Raw genomic sequence first — 19509 nt, 5'->3', positions numbered from 1 at the left:
GTGTTTAATAAAGGCATCCTCTGGTGGGCAGGCTGGGCCATATACAGGAAAGACAGGGAGATCATCCCAGCTTCCTGCAAACAAGATCAGGGCAATACAGTCCTTATGCTGTATTACCACCAATGATTATGTTTTTTCAGTTCTAGTGTGAATGATGTGTCAGTATCGCCTACAAACACACAGAAACATTGTATTCACGTTTAGCCTAATAACTGTAATATTAATATTTACAGTCAACATTAATTGTAAGTCGATGAAACGTTTACATAAATTAATATTTACTATATCTTGCCCAAAGTCAGCTGAGACAGGCTCAGCTCACCCTAACCCTCGTGCAGGATAAGGGGTAGAAAATTAATGAATGAATGAATTTTTACCATAAACTAATGATAGTGAGTATGACATTTGTTGTGACTGTTTCATTAATTCTCTATTTAATTTGAAGTCAGTTTATTTAATCTTAGTTATTATTCAGTCCTATTAATATTCACATTTGTATTCATAACGTTGATATTGAATCAATGTTTGTAAATCGATTAAACATGAACATAAATTAATATTTACCATATAGGCTACTAATGTGATAGTATCTATTTAATTTGAGAATTCACATTTGTATTCATAACGTTGATATTGAAGGTAAATCCATGAAACGTTAACGTTGTAAGTCAATTATACGGTTATGATAAACATGTAACTTCACAAAAATGCACAGAATTATGTTGTGTAACGCATACAGTCCATGGTGTAAACGTACGTGTTTTCAAAGCTTTTATTTTGGTTTTTAGCTCGGCGATTAACTGACTTCTGCTTAAGACTTCCGGTATGGATTGGATATAGGCGGCAGGCGGGACCATACGATAAACATGTAACTGCACAAAATGCACGGGATTGTGTTATGTGTAAACTATACAGTCTGGTGTAAACGTGCGTGTTTTTAAGCTTTTATTTTGTTTTGTTTTTGTTTTATTTTGAAACTACGTCCGCTTTGGACGGCGCTCTTGTCGGCCATCTTGCCTGCAGATGGGTACTCTTGTGGATTTTATGACTATATCTTTAAAAGTGACAAAATCGGATTTTAACCTTAAGTGTTTCCTTATTCCCCCTAACCCCCTACTGTAATTTTGAATATAATTGCAAAATAATCAATTTTATGTGCAAACATGACCTTTAGAAAAATGAATAATAATTATGCCAAAGGAGCATTGGCGCTGTATGGTCAGCAAAGCTGTGGCATGAGGCGTGAAACAAGAGGTTCAGTTAAGATTATTGAAGCAGATGTTAAAGGTGGGGTAGGAGATGTTTTCTGGAGCATTTTTTACCATATTGCTTTAAACCTCTTTCAAGAGCATGATGCCCTGGTTTGCTGCTTATGACCACACCCACTACACAAGATGGGGTGCAGTATTCATAGCAGATATAGAACATCTGGCTCAGACAGCGCCACAAGTCTATGAGGGCTTCCTGGATGGTGATTTTGTGGCCAAAGAGACCAATCACAGCTTCAACAAGGTGCCTTCTGATCTGTGTCTTGAGCACATTAACAAAACTGGAAAGGTTGCTGGAGGATTGGTAGGCATCACTCGAAATGAGTCAGCAAGACACCGGTGGTCCATCACCTACAATGAAAGAGCATCCTTGGCACAGGATACCAGATCCTTGTTTTGTCTGACACATGATGGAGAGCATGATGAAGACACTTTGCCTCCAACACAGGATGCCTTGTCTCCACAGGATGCCTTGCACCTTACCTTATGAGGGCGCACTATCAAACAAAGATTTGGAAACAGTCACTAGTATCTCATCCACAGTTGCCCTCACCAACTAGTTGTGGTTGGTACATGAAGGATGGTGTTCTGCTCCTCAAGCTTTTAACTAAAGAACCATTACAGGCAAAATGTTTAGAGCTGACGACCTGTGGATGCAAGGAGAGTGGAAGTCAGTGCAGCACCAGGCAGTGTCGATGTCGAAGAAGTGGGATGTATTTCTGTGGGGCATGTGGATGTGCCTGTGCAGCTTGGACAAGAATACTCAGGTACACATATAACATCATCATATGTTGAAACATTCTTTACCCCTGTATATTAGGCTTAGGTTTTGCCATTTAATGTGATAAAATAAAACCCTAAACTCTTCTTTTATGTCCCTTTTCAGGACTCTGACTGAGCATTTGGGCATGGTTCCCAGGTGTCATCTGATGGCTGCCTACCTTTTCTGCTGTCTCTGAACAACAAACAAATCTAATTCTACTAGCAGGCTTTACTGGAAATTACCATGCTGTTAATTCGAGTTCTTATGTCCTAATGAAGTCCAAGATCGTTTAAGTTTGTGATTATTGGTAATAAACTAAAAAATAAAAATAATATCTTTACCATACGACTACTACACAGTTATTACTACAAACCATTAGTAGTTACCATTCTAAAAAAAGTAATACAATAGTTGCATTTTGAGATCATTTGTGATATGTCAAATACAATACATGCATGTATATTTGGCTTCACAACCAGGTAAATGGATTAAGACAAATACGACCAAAGGCTAGGCTTAGGCCTATTTAAAATTCTAGATTTCCGCCTTGTCAACTTGCCCGAGCGGTCCGGAGGCGAAACACAAGAATGATTCTCCAGGTGGTAATGTATGTGTGTTTATTCCACACATACAAATCAAACACTTTACAACAATAATGATGATAATAATCCTCACAATCCAATACTCCAATCTCCTTCCAATACAAACTCCACAACTCGCTACCCCAACAAACATTTCTCCGTCCCTTTTATCCATTTCCCCTTAATCACATGACTAATTAGTTCAAACCATTGATAGGTGTTTTTACATATTTACACATATTAATAAACCATAAATATTTACATAAATACATAAATACAATATATAGAATATAAACACCCATTTACAAACCCATATACCATTAATAAACACCAACAAATACATACACATGAATATATGAACATGAACCTATTTACATAACCCCACACAGACTCCCCTACTCCCACTTCCCACTTACTGCTGTCCTCCAGAACCATACATAAGGGCCACGTTCCCCGGGACCTGTTTTGACGTGACCCCATGTGAAGACAGAGCAGCAGGTTGTGGTAAGTTTACCTTTGCGTTGTTAGCTCAACCCACAATATACTTTTAACGAGTCTTCATACTCGTGTATTTAGTCTGTGTGTCTGTGTTTTGTGTGTTCAGGCGGTTGAGCAGCGGCGGTTAGCAAGCGGACTACGAGGCGGACTGGCCCCGCGTCCCGTGCCATGTGTCTCCGCCCCCGCTGGAAATGCATACCTGAATATGATTATCCAATAAATGTTCTTTCCACACATCTCCTATGCATCCTTCTTACAATATGTGCATGCATATGGGGGTAACGGCGAGCCCGTCGTTACACGCCTGGACATCAAAATGCTGAAACTTGTGCAGTGTTGCCCCATTTTACAATACAGATAGACTTTTGAGTTCATACCTTATGTTTACAGGCTGATATTCACTTTAAAATGTGGCATTCTTTAGGTGGAGTGATTTTTAAATGTTCTACCTCCATTTGCTCCTATACTGTAACAGTCGCATTCTGACACATCTACAGACATCCCATGAGTGTAGGCTTTCATTTGATACCAAGTTTTTTGTATGTGGTCCTTGTGGTTGTGGAGATAATCACCATTTACTGTAGGTATGTCGAGTTGACATACAGAAAATTTGCCTAAAATGGCTTCCAAAAGTCACAAAAAAAACAAGGTTGTCATCTCCTACCCCAACATGTCCGCAAAAGTCTTAACAGAAGCACTTTTCAGAATTGCCCCCGACTATGTGTAGTCCTCTTAGTTTCTGCATGTTTTGAAGAGACAATAATGAGCTCACATTTACAGCGGGATGATTAAAATGATACAAACAATCAGATCAGTTTGTTTTAATGTGCAATAAACTGTTTCTAACTGAATGAAGCCAGCATCTGTTGATCTGTGCTGCATCATACTTAGTGTCAGTAAAGCTTTCATTTGAATCACATTATTTACCAAGTTTATAAAAAATGTATGTGGTAAGCACCAGAGGAGAAATACAGGAAAAAAGGCTAAATAAATAAGTCCATTCTATTGATTACAGGGTTTCAAGCCATGTTTATATTTGGTTGGTCTAATCATTTTAGAAAGAGATTGAGCTGCTTCCTCAGCTGCAGCAACACATGCACACAAAACACAATCAAAGAAGTCAGAGGTCAAAGTGTCAGTGTATTTCAACCATCATCGCTCATCTGGCCAACACTGACAGCTCCAGCTTGCATACTGTTAGCAAAGACTGTGACAGATGGAGGCAGGGGAAATGTGTAGTGTCCCTACAGTACTGTACAACAGATTCTGGTGTATGCAGCTGGATATTACATCTCCCCTCAGCTTGGTTTATGATATACATGGGGTAGACAAACTAGCATGAACACCTAATTCAATGCTATTGAAAAAAAAAAAAGCCCTGCAATTCTTACCACCACTGCAAAGCTTCTAATGGACACAATCAACAAAAACTATCAGCTTCACAAAAGTGGTATTTATTGCAGGGTTGGTGTACTGGACTGTACAGTGTGCATCATAGCACCCAGTTCCTGAACATTGTATATATGATTCATTTTCTATGTGAGACATATTTACAGTGAAATCACAGAGAGAAGATGAGAGACTTCCATAAGGTCACATAAAAGCATAGACAAGATGGGATATGAAAACAATAAAAATATCAAACAAAAAGAATCAGTGGGCAGCCCAGGTGTAGGGGCACTTTTTTAAAAAAGTCTAAAAGCCTATCAAGCAGAGGAATGCAGCGCTCCCGGCTCCCTGTCATCCCTCTCTTCTTCATCCATTTTGCGCCCATGTTTCCGGAAGTATTTGTAGCGCTGGACATAGAGTTTCACAAGGTTGCTGACTTTGACAGGGTTGATTTCTCCAGTACGGCTATGGCAGATCTGAGACAAAGACACAGTGTGATTACATGTTATCACTTTACATTTGCTTATATTGTTTCATTGTAGGAATAAATCTACTGCTACTTTATCTGCTAGACTGATTAGTTATTAAGCGTATTCCATAACACTGAACTATTAAGTAAGATGTCCACACACTGATTTAACTCATCTATCAGTGTGTGTGGAGGCTGACCTTGTGCACAGCTTTCCTGAGGATGTCCTTGTATTCGTCCTTGTTGATGTCTTTACGCTGATAGTAAGGTTTAATGGCGAGCTTCACTTCTTCCACTGCCCGCTCCTGGGTGTGCAGCTTCTTCAGGTACTGGGGAATTCAGGTAACAGACATGACAAATGAACGATGCAATAAAACACATCACACAATGCTGTACATTTATGTACCTCAACTGCCTTTATTTAAAACAGGCTTATAGAGAGACGTCAGCATCAGAGTGTACATACACAAGTGAAGTAGTCGTGCAAAGCTGCCCATTTCCTTTAAAGTGGGATTGACAGCTATGTCATTTGGAACCAAGACTAGGTTTAGAAACTTTGCAGCCAGTTGTGTTGATGCTCTGTGTTTTAGGGCTACTTGTTTGTTTCAGCTTTATTTTTACTTTAGATACAAATACATGAATATGAAAACACCTGCACAGTCACAGCTTCTGTAATCAAAGTATGTTTTAGTTTAGCGTTATTTAGTCATTAACAAGTCAACATTGTAGACCGAGGCAGCTCAAACGTGTTGTCCTCTGGGTAGATGTTGAAAAGCAGCCATGCAGCAGTAGTGTGTTGTGTCACATCTGCACATAAACTTCTACTCTACCTTATCAGGATCTTTGCTCTCATTGTCCCATCCAGTGTCACCAGAGCTCCCAGTCACTCCTGACAACACCACAGGCACGATGGGGGGTGGGGTCTGTGCACATCCACCACCTATGGAGGGGTGCAGGAGAGAGGGTGGTGTTTTGGTGCAGCCAACCAAAGGGAGGGAACTGTGAAGGATGAACTGGGCTGGGCTCAGACCAGGAGGTGGAGGGAGAGCGGGAGGAGGAGGGATCTGTGAAGAGGAGGAGGAGGAGGAGGCCGAGGAGGGAGGAGCATGCTGCTGGGACTGGCTCTGATTAGCCTGTGAGAGGATCTGCATGAGAGACATGAGACAAAGTAACGGTACAGTCAAGTGACACAAACCTTAAGGCCATCATACGGCAGTTTGAGAGGGAGGGTGGGGTTGACCTCTCACAGCACAATAATACACAGGAGAGAAGAGTGTGTGCCCGACTGCTGTGAGTTCAAAAATACTGCTAAACACTTCATTAAGCTGTCCTTTGTGTGATTATGTAATTATACTGAACACACAAGACTGTGACTACTAAAACCTTAATTTTAAACTTCAAGGCAATACAAGCATGAAAAACAATAAAAAAATAAATAAAAAAACAATACTTGATACTACTTTCAATACCACAACAATAAAGAAAAAAAAGATTATCAGTGAATGACACAGGAGGAGAGCAAGTGAAGATCATCCATGAATTGACGGATCATGAATGATGGATTGTGATTGTAGATCTGTTTGTAGATAGTATGGAATGTGTAAATAATCAAAGGATGAAAACTTGACTGACAATCAGAGTAAGTCTGTATTATTGAGTTTGTCTGAAAAAGTGCATCAAAAAATGTTTCATGAAAACATAATGATGTATTGAATACTTATTTCCCCTCACTGTATGCTGCAACACTGCAGCTATGAACACACTTTACTCGCACTCCTGCCAGAACCACCTGAATTTATGTGTATTCATTCTGAATATGGAAAGAAAAAAAGCAGACTCATAAAAAGATTCATCCAAAAATCTAAATTTGGAATTTGGCTTTTAGGGAGCTCATTGGCTGCACAGCACAGCAGATTTAGATTACAGACAACCTTAAGGTTCCTCTTCAGAGCATATCAAATATATTTATTTATCATTTCAAATGGAGACTGAGGAGAACGGTATCAGTCAGTCAGTGTCACTCTCTCACCTGGCTGGTTGCTTGAATGAACTCTTGTGCTTTTGCTCTGCTGGCAATATTGGCCTCCTCCATTTTGAACAGTAGAGCAGTCACTAACAGGAAGAATGACAAAGAGCATTATTTTAAGGGAAAAGTGCTATACATGAATATAACATACATGACAATACAACATGGATGGTATCAAACGTTCTCAGAGTCAGAATATTAACTGCAGCTTCAGGTGAGAGATGAGAAAGATGGCCATCAGATGACAGTCTATAAAAAGATGTTTATTACACTACAGCAGATCTGCAGACCAACATGTTGCATGATAGCAGTCACAGGCAACAACACTGAACTGAGAGGAGGGAGGAGTGAGACAGTGACCCATAACCAAAGAAGACTTCCTTTACAACACCTCCATGTGGTTGTCCATGATATAAAAAATAGGATAGTAATAAAGAAAACATGATTAATTAATGATTAACTAAATAAAGAATACTAAATAAAGAATACTACAACAACAACTACTACTACTACTACTACTACTACTACTACTACTACTACTAAAATCAAATCAAATCAAATCAATTTTATTTGTATAGCCCAAAGTCACAAAGTACATTTGCCTCAGAGGGCTTTACAATCTGTACAGGGAGTGACACCCTCTGTCCTTAGACCCTCGGTTCGAGTGAGGAAAAACTTGCCCACAAAAACCCTTTTAACAGGGAAAAATGTGGAAGAAACCTCAGGAAGAGCCACAGAGGAGGGATCCCTCTCCCAGGACGGACAGACGTGCAATGGATGTCACGTGTACAGGACAAATCAACACAAACATAATGTACAATGACTGATAAAATGACAATGAATTATAATGAATGATAAAAATGATTACAGTAATAGATATGGTAGTAATAATGACAGTAATATATATGTAGTGGGCGTCATGCAGGATCACAGCAGCAGCCACGATCCACGAGAACCTGCTGGACGACAGAGCACAGAAACTCCGGGGAAGTTTGGTTAGTAACATGCATTAATGAGACATGTCCACAGATGGAGAGATATGGAGAGATATGGAGAGATATAGAGATATAGATATATATATATAGAGAGAGTGAGATATAGAGAAATATAGAGAGATATATATAGAGAGAGATGGATATATATATATATATATAGAGAGAGAGAGAGAGAGAGAGAGAGAGAAAGAGAGAGAGAGAGAGAGAGAGAGAGAGAGAGAGAGAGAGAGAGAGAGAGAGAGAGAGAGAGAGAGAGAGAAAGAGAGAGAGAGAGAGAGAGAGAGAGAGAGAGAGAGAGAGAGAGAGAGAGAGAGAGTTTTCGGTAAGGGAGATGTGTGCATCTTCAACCAATACCGTGCCTGGCTAGGCATAACCCTGGGTGGGGTCCCCCGGCAGTGTAATCCTATGGCAGCATAACTAAGGGATGACCTGAGCCAGCCCTAACTATAGGCTTTATCAAAAAGGAAAGTCTTAAGTCTATTCTTAAAGGTGTTGACCGTGTCTGCCTCCCGAACCCAGAAAGGTAGTTTGTTCCACAGAAGAGGAGCCTGATAGCTGAAAGCTCTGGCTCCCAATCTACTTTTGGAAACTATAGGAACCACAAGGAACCCAGCGTCCTGAGAGCGCAGTGTTCTAGAGGGGTAATAAGGTATTATGAGCTCTTTTAGATAAGATGGTGCCTGACCATGAAGAGCTTTGTAAGTAAGGAGAAGAATTTTAAATTCTATTCTAGATTTAATAGGTAGCCAATGCAAGGAAGCCAAAATGGGAGAGATGTGATCTCTGATCTTGGTTCCTGTCAGAACACGTGCAGCAGCATTCTGAATTAACTGCAAAGTTCTAAGAGACTTATTGGAGCAGCCTGATAACAAAGAGTTACAATAGTCCAGCCTTGAAGTAACAAATGCGTGGACTAGTTTTTCTGCATCCGCCTGAGAGACAATGCGTCTGATTTTAGCGATGTTACGTAAGTGGAAGAATGCAGTCCTCGAAATTTGTTTTATGTGGACGTTAAAGGACAAATCCTGATCAAAAACAACTCCAAGATTCTTTACAGTGGAGCTGGAGGCCAGGGTGATCCCATCTAAAGTAACTAAGTCTCTAGAAAGAGAGTTTCTGAGGTGTTTGGGTCCAATTACAAGAACTTCAGTTTTGTCTGAATTTAACATCAAAAAATTGTAGGTCATCCAACTTTTTATATCCTTAAGGCATGCTTGGAGTTTAGTTAACTGATTGGTTGCATCAGGCTTGATCGATAAATATAATTGGGTGTCGTCAGCATAACAATGAAAATTGATAGAGTGATTCCTAATAATGTTCCCTAAAGGAAGCATATATAAACTGAATAGAAGTGGTCCAAGTACAGAACCTTGTGGGACTCCATGACAAACTTTGGTCTGCATGGAGGATTCATCATTGACGTGAACAAACTGAGATCGATCTAAAAAGTACGATTTAAACCAGCTTAGGGCGGTTCCTTTGATGCCAATTCGATGTTCCAGTCTCTGTAAAAGAATTTGATGGTCAATGGTGTCAAATGCAGCACTAAGATCTAACAGGACAAGTACAGAGATGAGTCCTTTGTCTGATGCCATTAGGAGGTCATTTGTAACTTTGACTAATGCGGTCTCTGTGCTATGATGCACTCTAAATCCTGACTGAAAATCCTCAAATAGACTATTGTTATGGAGAAAGTCACACAGCTGATTAGCTACAGCTTTCTCAAGTATCTTAGACAGAAAGGGAAGGTTTGATATCGGTCTGTAGTTGGCTAAGACCTCTGGGTCTAGAGTGGGCTTTTTAAGAAGAGGTTTAATTACAGCTACCTTAAAGGACTGTGGTACATATCCTGATAATAAAGACAGATTAATCATATCCAATAACGAATTACTAACTACAGGTAAAACATCCTTGAGCAACCTGGTTGGGATGGAGTCTAAGAGACAGGATGACGGCTTAGCTGCAGAAATGATTAAAGTTATTTGATGAAGGTCGATGGGGGAAAAACAGTCTAAATACATATCAGGTTTTACAGCTGTTTCAAAACTTGCTGTATCAGAATGCAGATCAATGCCTGTTGAGGGCAAGAGGTGATGGATTTTGTCTCTAATAGTTATAATCTTATCATTAAAGAAGCTCATGAAGTCATTGCTACTTAGACCTAAAGGAATAGATGGTTCAGTAGAGCTGTGATTCTCTGTTAGCCTGGCTACAGTGCTGAAGAGAAACCTGGGGTTGTTCTTATTCTCCTCAATTAAAGAAGAGTAATAGGCTGCTCTGGCATTACGGAGAGCCTTCCTGTATGTTTTGAGATTATCTTGCCAGACTAGATGAGATTCTTCCAGTTTAGTGGCACGCCATTTGCGTTCAGATTTACGTGCCTCTTGCTTTAATTTACGAGTCTGCTGGCTATACCATGGTGCTAGCCTTCTTTGTTTAATTATCTTCTTTTTCAGAGGTGCAATAGAGTCTAGAGTTGTCCGTAATGAGCCTGTAATACTATCAACAAGATGGTCTATTTGTGGGTGGCTAAAGGAAGTAGACAAGTCCTCTGTTACAGTTAGACATGGCATTTGATTCAATGCTGAAGGAATCACTTCCTTAAATTTGGCTACAGCACTATCAGATAAACATCTGCTGTAGAAGCTTCTACACAAAGGCTTATAGTCCGGTAGTATGAACTCAAAGGTTATTAAAAAATGGTCAGACAGAAGAGGATTCTGTGGGAAGACTATTATATTATCAATTTCAATGCCATATGAAAGAACAAGATCAAGAGTGTGGTTCAGACAATGAGTCGGTTTATTTACACTTTGACAAAAGCCAATTGAGTCTAATAGAGAGATAAACGCAGTACTAAGACTATCATTGTGGTTGTCCACATGAATGTTAAAATCACCTACAATAATTACTTTATCTGTTTTAAGGATCAAGCCTGATGCAAATTCTGCAAATTCAGATAAAAATTCAGAATAAGGACCTGGAGCTCGATATACTGTAACAAATAAAATTGGCTGTAAAGTTTTCCAGGTTGGGTGAGTGAGGCTAAGGACAAGACTTTCAAATGAATTATAATTTAGTTTAGGTTTGGGATTTATTAATAGACTTGAGTCAAATATGGCTCCAACTCCACCACCTCGACCAGTACTTCGAGGAACATGAGTATTATAATGACTCGGAGGAGTGGATTCATTTAAGCTAACATATTCATCCTCCTGCAGCCAGGTTTCAGTGAGGCAAAACAAATCAATATCATAGTCAGATATTAATTCATTGACTAAGACAGCTTTAGATGACAAAGACCTGATATTCAATAGTCCACATTTAATTCTCTTATTTTGGACTGTTGGAGATGTTGATTTAATTTGTATTAAGTTTTTATGATGAACTCCTCTTCTGTTTGTTTTATCTTTAAATAATGTAGGTGGACGGGGGACAGACACAGTCTCTATACTAAAGGACTGGGTGGGCAACTGCTCTAATGGAGGCGCAGAGAAGCGTGTAAGACTGCAGCTCTGCTTCCTGGTCTCAACTCTGGGTTGTCGACATGATTTTGGTCAGCTAATAAACTTGGCCATATTTCTAGATATGAGAGCTGCTCCATCCAAAGTGGGATGGATGCCGTCTCTCCCAATCAGACCAGGTTTTCCCCAGAAAGGTGTCCAATTGTCTATGAAGCCCACATCGTTTGCTGGACACCACCTCGACAGCCAGCGGTGAAATGACGACATGCGGCTAAACATGTCATCACTGGTCACATTGGGGAGGGGACCAGAGAAAACTACGGAGTCCGACATCGTTTTGGCGTATTCACACACCGATGAAACATTAATTTTAGTGACCTCCGATTGGCGTAACCGGGTGTCATTACCGCCGACGTGAATAACAATCTTACTGTATTTACGCTTATCCTTAGCCAGCAGTTTCAAAAAAGACTCGATGTCGCCCGCTCTGGCCCCCGGGATGCATTTAACTATGGCCCCCGGTGTCGCTAACTTCACGTTTCGGACTATGGAGCTGCCAATGACCAGAGTTGGCCTCTCAGCGGGTGTGTCGCTGAGCGGGGAAAATCTGTTTGAAACGTGGAGCGGTTGGTGGTGTACCGTGGGCTTCAGTTTGGGGCTATGCCTCCTTCGAACAGTCACCCAGCCTCCCGGCTGCTCGGGAACTACCGGGGGACGGCTAGCTGAAGCTACCTGTGGCTGTACCGCACCGGCTACAGGGGACTGGCTAACTATCTGAGCTACTGACTGTTCGGTGGTGCGGTACCGTGCCTCTAACTCACTGACCCTCGCCTCCAAAGCTACAAATAAACTACATTTATTACAAGTACCGTTATCACTAAAGGAGGACGAGGAGTAACTGAACATGTGGCACACAGGACAGGAGAGAGCAGGAGAGGAGAGAGGAGAGGAGAGGGACGCCATTGCTATAGCTAGGCTAGTTAGTGTGGCTAACAGAAACTGGAGAAACTATCAGATTGTAGTTACTAGAGTTCAGAGAGCTGTTTATGCACAGACAGAACAAGTCAGAGAGTAGTGCAGAGATAAGTAGATAGTCGCTGATGTGAGAAATATACGGAAATCTGTTCAGGTGAGCAGAGCAGAGAGCACCGTGGCAACAACACAGATACCGGAAGTGACACAATACGTTACCGTAAAGCACGCAGAGCAACGACAATACTACTACTACTACTACTACTAGCGCGTATTCAGACAGGAACAGGGAAACCGGCAACCGGTGGTGGGGGGTGGGGGGAGCTGAGGTGGGTTGCTGTGGGCATGTCTATACCTGCTGAATGTAACCACTGTGAAACAATCAGGAAATAACTTTTCATTTCTGATTAATGACAGCTTTATGGAGGTCTGCGCTTGCTCTCTGTTGTTGTAACTCTCTGTCTCCACCAAAGCGCTCCCCCTCTCTCTAATCATTGGACACAAATCAAATTAAGATTTAGAAGCTGGTACATGAAATAAACAAAGTGAGAACACACCGTTAGATGATCAGAGTTTAGTCTGTGAATCCACCTGGATAGTCTCTGCTTCAGAGACATTTCAGGCTGTCTGTGGAGGTTTGACTCTCACCCTCTCTGAGTGTCTAATTGGCTTGCAGGATGTGACGTGGGGCTCCACTTTTCCTAAAAGTTGAATCTGGCTCAACTTCTCTCTCAGCAGAAATCCACGACCCCCACTGAAATGAACTGAAAAACGTTGCCGGCGTCCGGTTTGCCTGTCCCTGTCTGAATGCGTGCTTAATGTGAAAAGTAGCACGGAGCAATAACTGAACTTTAACAAAGATGACACGATGGAGTAAGGTCAGAAACTAATGCTCCACTTCTCTGAGAGTTCTTTTTATTTTTAATGAACTAAAACTAATGAAGTCTTTAAATGAAGTGTGAAACTTGGTGGTGTAACTCTTTGTAAGCTTGTTTCATAAAATCATGGCAGACTTCGCTACATCTATAAAGGAAACTCACATGCTAGGACTCCTCCAGTTGTGCAGTCTACCCCGGTCTGCAGACTCCAGGGGAGAGTGGGCGCTGCTGCTGGAGGAGGAGGTGGAGGTGGAGGAGGCTTGCTAGCAGATGAGGAGGACACAGAGGAAGAGGAGGAGGGGTCTGACGAGGACAGAGGCAGAGAGAGGGACGTGAGACCACAGCCTGCCGAAGAGGACGAGCAAGGAGGTGAGGCCAGAGATTTAGGTGCATCATCTGGAGGAGGGGGCTTGGCAGTGGGTGTAGACAGGGTGATGCTGAGGCCAGCTCCCTGGGGGGTGGACAAGCTGGACGGACTGGATGCCGGGAGCGTGGGGCTGGTCTGTGTTGGACAGTCCTCAGCTAGGAAAGAGGGGTCTGGAGTCTTACAGCTGCTGTCCACAGTCTGAGAGTCTGGCGAAGACTCTCTGGTGTCCCGCAAAGGTGCCATAGAGGGTGGAGGCGTGTGGGGTGGTGAGGAGGAGGGTGGGAGCACACTGGTGGAGGAGGATGAAGAGGAAGAAGAGGAGGAAGAACAGGGTGCAGGGCCGGCCTGACCAGTATGTGGACTGACTGACTTGCTCCCATCTCCAACAGCTGACTGAACATCTAAGGAGGCTCCACCCCATCCTTCAGACATGGCTTTTGATTGGCTGCTATCTCCAGCCGTCAACCCCCCACCTCCTTTTTCTCTCGTCTTCTTGGCCAGGCGACGACGACGCTTGGTTGCCAGAGATGATGAGGAAGAGGAGGCGGAGGAGGAGGTGGATGTGATGGAGCTTGGTTTTGTCTTCTTGGATTTCAGTCCTGCAGGACTGGTTAAGGATGATGGTGGTGCAGCCAGGCTGCTTCGCTTTCCCATACTAGTCAAATCTTTACTGCGGCTGCCCAGTGACAGCGGCTCTGAGCAAGGCTTGAGGAACGGAGACCTGCTCTCATTGTCCCTGCAGAAGACTACCGCAATTGAGCCACCTACCACAGAGCCCCCAGCACCACCCCCTGTACCTCCTGACCCTAGGAGGTCCATGCCCAGTTTTCCAGAGCCAACTGAGGCCCCTGTGGTGCTGGTCACACCCTCTCGAACCAGCACAGACACTTTGGACTGCAGTTTGCCTTTTCGACTGGCGCTGCTCTCTTTCTTGGATTTGCCAGAGCGGCCTAAATCCTTTCGGCTTCCCTTTTCCCGCTCTTTGTCCTTTCCCATCTTCCTGGCTCGCTTTGCTGAGGGGAGACCAGATGAGATGGAAGCAGAGCCTGAAGTGACCGTCAGTGAAGAGAGGCATTTGTTTTTAGTTCTATTGGAAGAGGTGGACGATTCAGATTGGCCAATTTTCTTTAAACCGCGGGACTTCTTTTTCGGGTGATGTCGTCCAGTCTTGGGAGTAGTTTTAGTTTTGGGGCTGGGGACGGGGGGTTCTGGAGGCAGGGCAGCAGGAGGTGTATCCTCCAAAGATGGGTAGTCGGAGTCCAAAGCTTCACCATCCAAAGACAACACATCAATCTCCAGTTTGTCTGAATAGTGGTCTGACTCGTAGCTGTGATACCTCGGCGGTGAGAGCGACTGTGATCGACTGTGACAGCTTCCTCGATCCTCCACCTCTCCGGCTGAGTGCCATTTTCTCTTCTTCTTCCTCTTGTGGGGCTTGTCAGATTCCTGCATGGGCCGACAGGGAGAGGTCGAGGCGAGCCTTGGGGAGCCAGGTACGGTGGTGGTGGTTGTGGTGGTGGTGACAGTGATGGTTCTCTTGATGGCAAAGAGGTCAGACCCATTGAGGTCTTGAATAGATGGCGGGACAACAGGACGACCATCCCGTCGCCGCTCCCTGTCTCGCTGCCTGTCTCGATCACCCTCCCTCTTCTCCCTGCTTCTTTTGGACCCCTTTGAAATGCAGCGCTCTCTGCTGCTAGAATGCTGCCTTCCTTTCCTTTCCCTCTCCTTCTTTTGAGAGCTAGAGTCTCGATCTCTTTCATCTCTTCTATGGCTATTGGTACGATTTTGTTCTCTCTCTCTTCCTCTATCTCTGTCCCTGTCTTCGTCTCTGTCCCTGTCTCTAACTCTGTCCCTGTCTCTATCTCTGTCCCTCTCTCTCTGTCTTTCTTCAGACAGGCTTGATAAGGAGTGTCTCGTGTGGCCCCCTCTTCCTGAAGAGTTACAGGACCGGGAGGCCTCTGGGCTGCTGTGACGTTTTTTCTTCATCTTCCGGCTACTGCTCCTGCTGCTCCTCGTTCCTTTAACCTCTTTGTGCCCTCGCTCCTTTTCTTTGCTCCTCTCCTGACCTCCCTCTTTGTCCTTCCTTCTCTTCTTCCTTCTCTCCTCCTTCTCCACAGCCTTTCTATCCTTGCTTTTCTGCTGGTCGCGGTCCTTGGAACTCTTGGAGGACTTGCAGTTCTTACTTCCTTGCTCTACAGGAGGTGTGAGAGGGGAAGAGGGTGTTGAAGTTGGAGGATGGGACGGAGGAGGCGGTGGCTGAGGTGAGAGTGGCGAAGAAGCAGGAAAGGAGAGATACCTTTCCTTTCGTCTGCTGACCAGCTTCCTCCTCAGATCCTCCACTCCTACCACAGGCTCATCCTCTGGCTCCCCGTCCACCTCCCAGTTGCCCTCTGTACGCACGGACACAAAGCCATCCCCGTCCAGCACGCGGAGGATGCGCTCTGGCTTTGAACCAAAGAAGGAGATGCTGGGAGAATTAAGGGGGAGGATGTCACCAGCAGGTCTCTTATTGCTTCCATCTCTGTCAGCAGCCCCAACTATCTCTCCCTCTTCTATCTCAGAGTGATCAGAGTCAGCATTATCCCTCTGCTCTCCAGCTTTGCTGGTGCTACAGTCCACTCTCCTCCTCAGAGGGAGCTGGGTGGCCAGTCCAGGACTTGGCAGGTCAGTCAAGGTGTCAGTGGAATCTGGAGGTTCTTCCTCCTTCTCCTCCTCATCTCCTCGCTCAGCGTTTCTCTTCACTCCCCTCACTTTGCCACTCCTGTCATCAGAATCTGACGCTGGAGAACCAGTGGGGTCAAAGGGGTCATATTTCTCACCTTCTCCCTCCTCCCCCTTCACTCCCTCAGTTGGATGGAAAGGATCATACATCTCCCTTTTCCCGCACTCTTCTTCACATTCAACACTTGGCTGCACTGAAGTGTGAGGGAAGGAATCTGATGTGGTAGTGTTGGATGTAGGTGTGGAGAGAGGCTGGGTTGCTAGAGAGGCAGAAGTGGAGGGCACCCTGGCCACCTCTGTCCTGTGGGTCTGACTCTTTACATGGTTCTCATAAACTGACAAGTTGGCACAGACAGAAGAGGAGGGCGACAAGGGTGAAGATGGATCAGATGAAGGAGATGACAGAGACAAGGAGGGTGAGCGGGGAGGAGGGCTCCTTGCAATCTCTCTAACTCCACTTGGGGAAGAGGAGGCAGCAGGCCTCCGTTTGAAGCCTGATGCTGGAGTCAAGTCCATGGGCCAGGAAAACTGCTGATGCAGAAGTCAGACAGAGGGACCTGGAGGATGGTGAAGGCCACGGCAGAAAAATGGAATCCAGGAATAAACCTAGTAAAAAGGACAGGACACATGCAGTCTTTATCTTACAACAGATGAAGAGTAAAAAACTGGACATCTGACAATATTTATGAGCTCATGACTGCAGGCTGTGATGCTCACAGTTCAAGTGAATTTAGATGTTATGTCACAGCATGCATGTGCAGGAACATGGACACATCCTCACAGAAACAGGACGTGTGTGGCTTTAATGTGAGGAGAGGCTGGCTTTCAGTCAGTGCAGGTACAAACACTGTGTGAACTCAGCTCCACTGAACGAACACGCTCAGTCTAGCCGACAGGCCTGTGTTCATGAAAACTGCTCTTTGATGTAGCGTTATGAGAAGGTTATTTCAGTGTTGTTGTGTTGTCTCTGTGTGCTGCTCGTTCACTCGGTGTTGCTGGCTCTCGTTACAGAGAGGTGACCGTCTCTGCTCAGCCTGTTAGCCGCGTGTTGACGCTCGGGGCTGGGCTAACGCCGCCGGCTGTCCGGCTCAACATCTCTGGAGCAAACGCGGTACATGCTGACTACAGGGTTTGAATCCGGGTTCTCTCTGTTCATACATGAACGTTGATTCATGAAGAGACGTCCAGCTCCTGTGAGGATGTGTCGGGAAAACATATTCAACTGGCTAGCTGGCTAGTTTAGCTTCCAGTGGCTAGCTAGCTAAAGACTGTGTGCGTGTATGACTGCTGAGTTACCTTCAGTCCGCGGGTGAGCAGCCTTCGCTTCGCATTAACTGGGAACTCTTGTCTCTTTCAAAGACATTAAACCGAGCGTTCAAACACACCATGCACTCCTTTTTGCCATTTTAAAACCGCAACAGCACCCCCATTCCGTCAATCGCCGCCATCTTCCTTCCCCTCAAACCGGACGACAAAGAATGATGGGAAACTGAGTCCTGAGTCCTGCGCGCGGCCACAGTCTCTGCTATTATCTCATTCATTCAAATTCAAACGAGAGAACATTAGAAAATTAAACATCAGCAATAAACTAATCAATCTTACAAACAAAAGTCATTCCAGTTCATTCAGAGGTTTTGTCTGGATGAGATTGAAAACGTTCAAAGAGTCATTTCAAATATTCAATTAAACTGTGAAGCCTGCATTGTGTCATGAATGATTGAATGACTACAAACTTTACAATGGTGAATTTTAATCAGATGATCAATTATTTATTTTTTTTAAAGTAAAAAAAATAACTAATGACTTCAAAGTGTATTTAAATTATGCATAAAAACTGTAAAACCTGATCATTTAAAATAATCAGCTCTGATCATTTTTAAAATGGAATTTTGGTTCCAATATTATGACTGCTCTATTTTAAAAACATCTCTCTCATTTTAAGATGTAAAACAGCTGCACCACCTACAAATATTATTACACAGATTGTCATTTTGTATGGAAGTCCTAAGCTGTCATGTATTTATGCATTTTAAGCATTCTGAATCAGTTGCAAAGTCCTAAGTCCTTATTAGAGCAGCCTGATAACAAGGAGTTACAACAGTCCAGCCTAGAAGTAACAAAAGCATGGACAAATTTTTCTGCCTGATGTTATAGGTGAAAAAAGGTCCTTGAAATTTGTTTTATGTGGACGTTAAAGGACAAATGCTGATCAAAAACAACTCCAAGATTCTTTACAGTGGAGCTGGAGGCCAGGGTGATCCCATCTAAAGTAACTAAGTCTCTAGAAAGAGAGGTTCTGAGGTGTTTGGGTCCAATTACAAGAACTTTAGTTTTGTCAGAATTTAAGATCAGAAAATTGTAGGTCATCCAACTTTTTATATCCTTAAGGCATGCTTGGAGTTTAGTTAACTGATTGCTTTCATCAGGCTTGATCGATAAATATAATTGAGTGTCTAAGAGACAGATTGACGGCTTAGGTGAAGAAATTAGTTATTTGATGAAGGTCAATGGGAGAAAAACTAAAGACTAAATATACAGTCAGGCCCATAAATATTGGGACATCGACACAATTCTAATCTTTTTGGCTCTATACACCACCACAATGGATTTGAAATGAAACAAACAAGATGTGCTTTAACTGCAGATTTTCAGCTTTAATTTGAGGGTATTTACATCCAAATTAGGTGAACGGTGTAGGAATTACAACAGTTTGTATATGAGCCTCCCACTTTTTAAAGGGACCAAGTATTGGGACAAATTAACAATCATAAATCAAACCTTTACTTTTTAATACTTGGTTGCAAATCCTTTCCAGTCAATTACAGCCTGAAGTCTGGAACGCATAGAGATTCTGCGTTTCATCCCTGGTGATGCTCTGCCAGGCCTCTACTGCACTGTCTTCAGTTCCTGCTTGTTCTTGGGGCTTTTTCCTTCAGTTTTGTCTTCAGCAAGTAAAATGCATGCTCAATCGGAGTCAGGTGATTGACTTAGCCATTGCATAACCTTCCACTTCTTTGCCTTAAAAAACTCTTTGGTTGCTTTCGCAGTATGCTTCGAGTCATTGTCCATCTGCACTGTGAAGTGCCGTCCAATAAGTTCTGAAGCATTTCGCTGA

At 43.3% G+C, this 19509-nt stretch overlaps 1 protein-coding gene and 1 long non-coding RNA gene across 2 annotated transcripts; one reads left to right on the top strand and one right to left on the bottom strand.

Moving 5' to 3' along the window:
• The first annotated feature begins 2549 nt into the window (after positions 1-2549).
• LOC109141197 (uncharacterized) lies at positions 2550-4530 on the top strand. Its single transcript, XR_002042681.2, has 2 exons — positions 2550-3116; positions 3217-4530. It is a non-coding gene; the product is annotated as an uncharacterized LOC109141197 (long non-coding RNA).
• On the bottom strand, positions 4123-17911 carry scaf1 (SR-related CTD-associated factor 1). The gene is made up of 6 exons (XM_027281571.1): positions 17691-17911; positions 13466-17000; positions 6998-7080; positions 5799-6113; positions 5169-5297; positions 4123-4975 (listed from the first exon to the last, which is right to left on the bottom strand). Exons 2-6 carry the CDS (start codon positions 16908-16910, stop codon positions 4817-4819), a joined length of 4131 nt encoding a protein of 1376 aa, XP_027137372.1. The 5' UTR covers positions 16911-17000; positions 17691-17911; the 3' UTR covers positions 4123-4816.
• Between the last annotated feature and the right edge of the window lie 1598 nt (positions 17912-19509).

The sequence above is a fragment of the Larimichthys crocea genome, chromosome VIII, assembly GCF_000972845.2.
Source record: "Larimichthys crocea isolate SSNF chromosome VIII, L_crocea_2.0, whole genome shotgun sequence".
In the NCBI taxonomy this organism is placed as follows: Eukaryota; Metazoa; Chordata; class Actinopteri; family Sciaenidae; genus Larimichthys; species Larimichthys crocea.
Note: the sequence above shows the minus strand (reverse complement) of the source record. Positions and strands in the feature narration are given on the sequence as shown.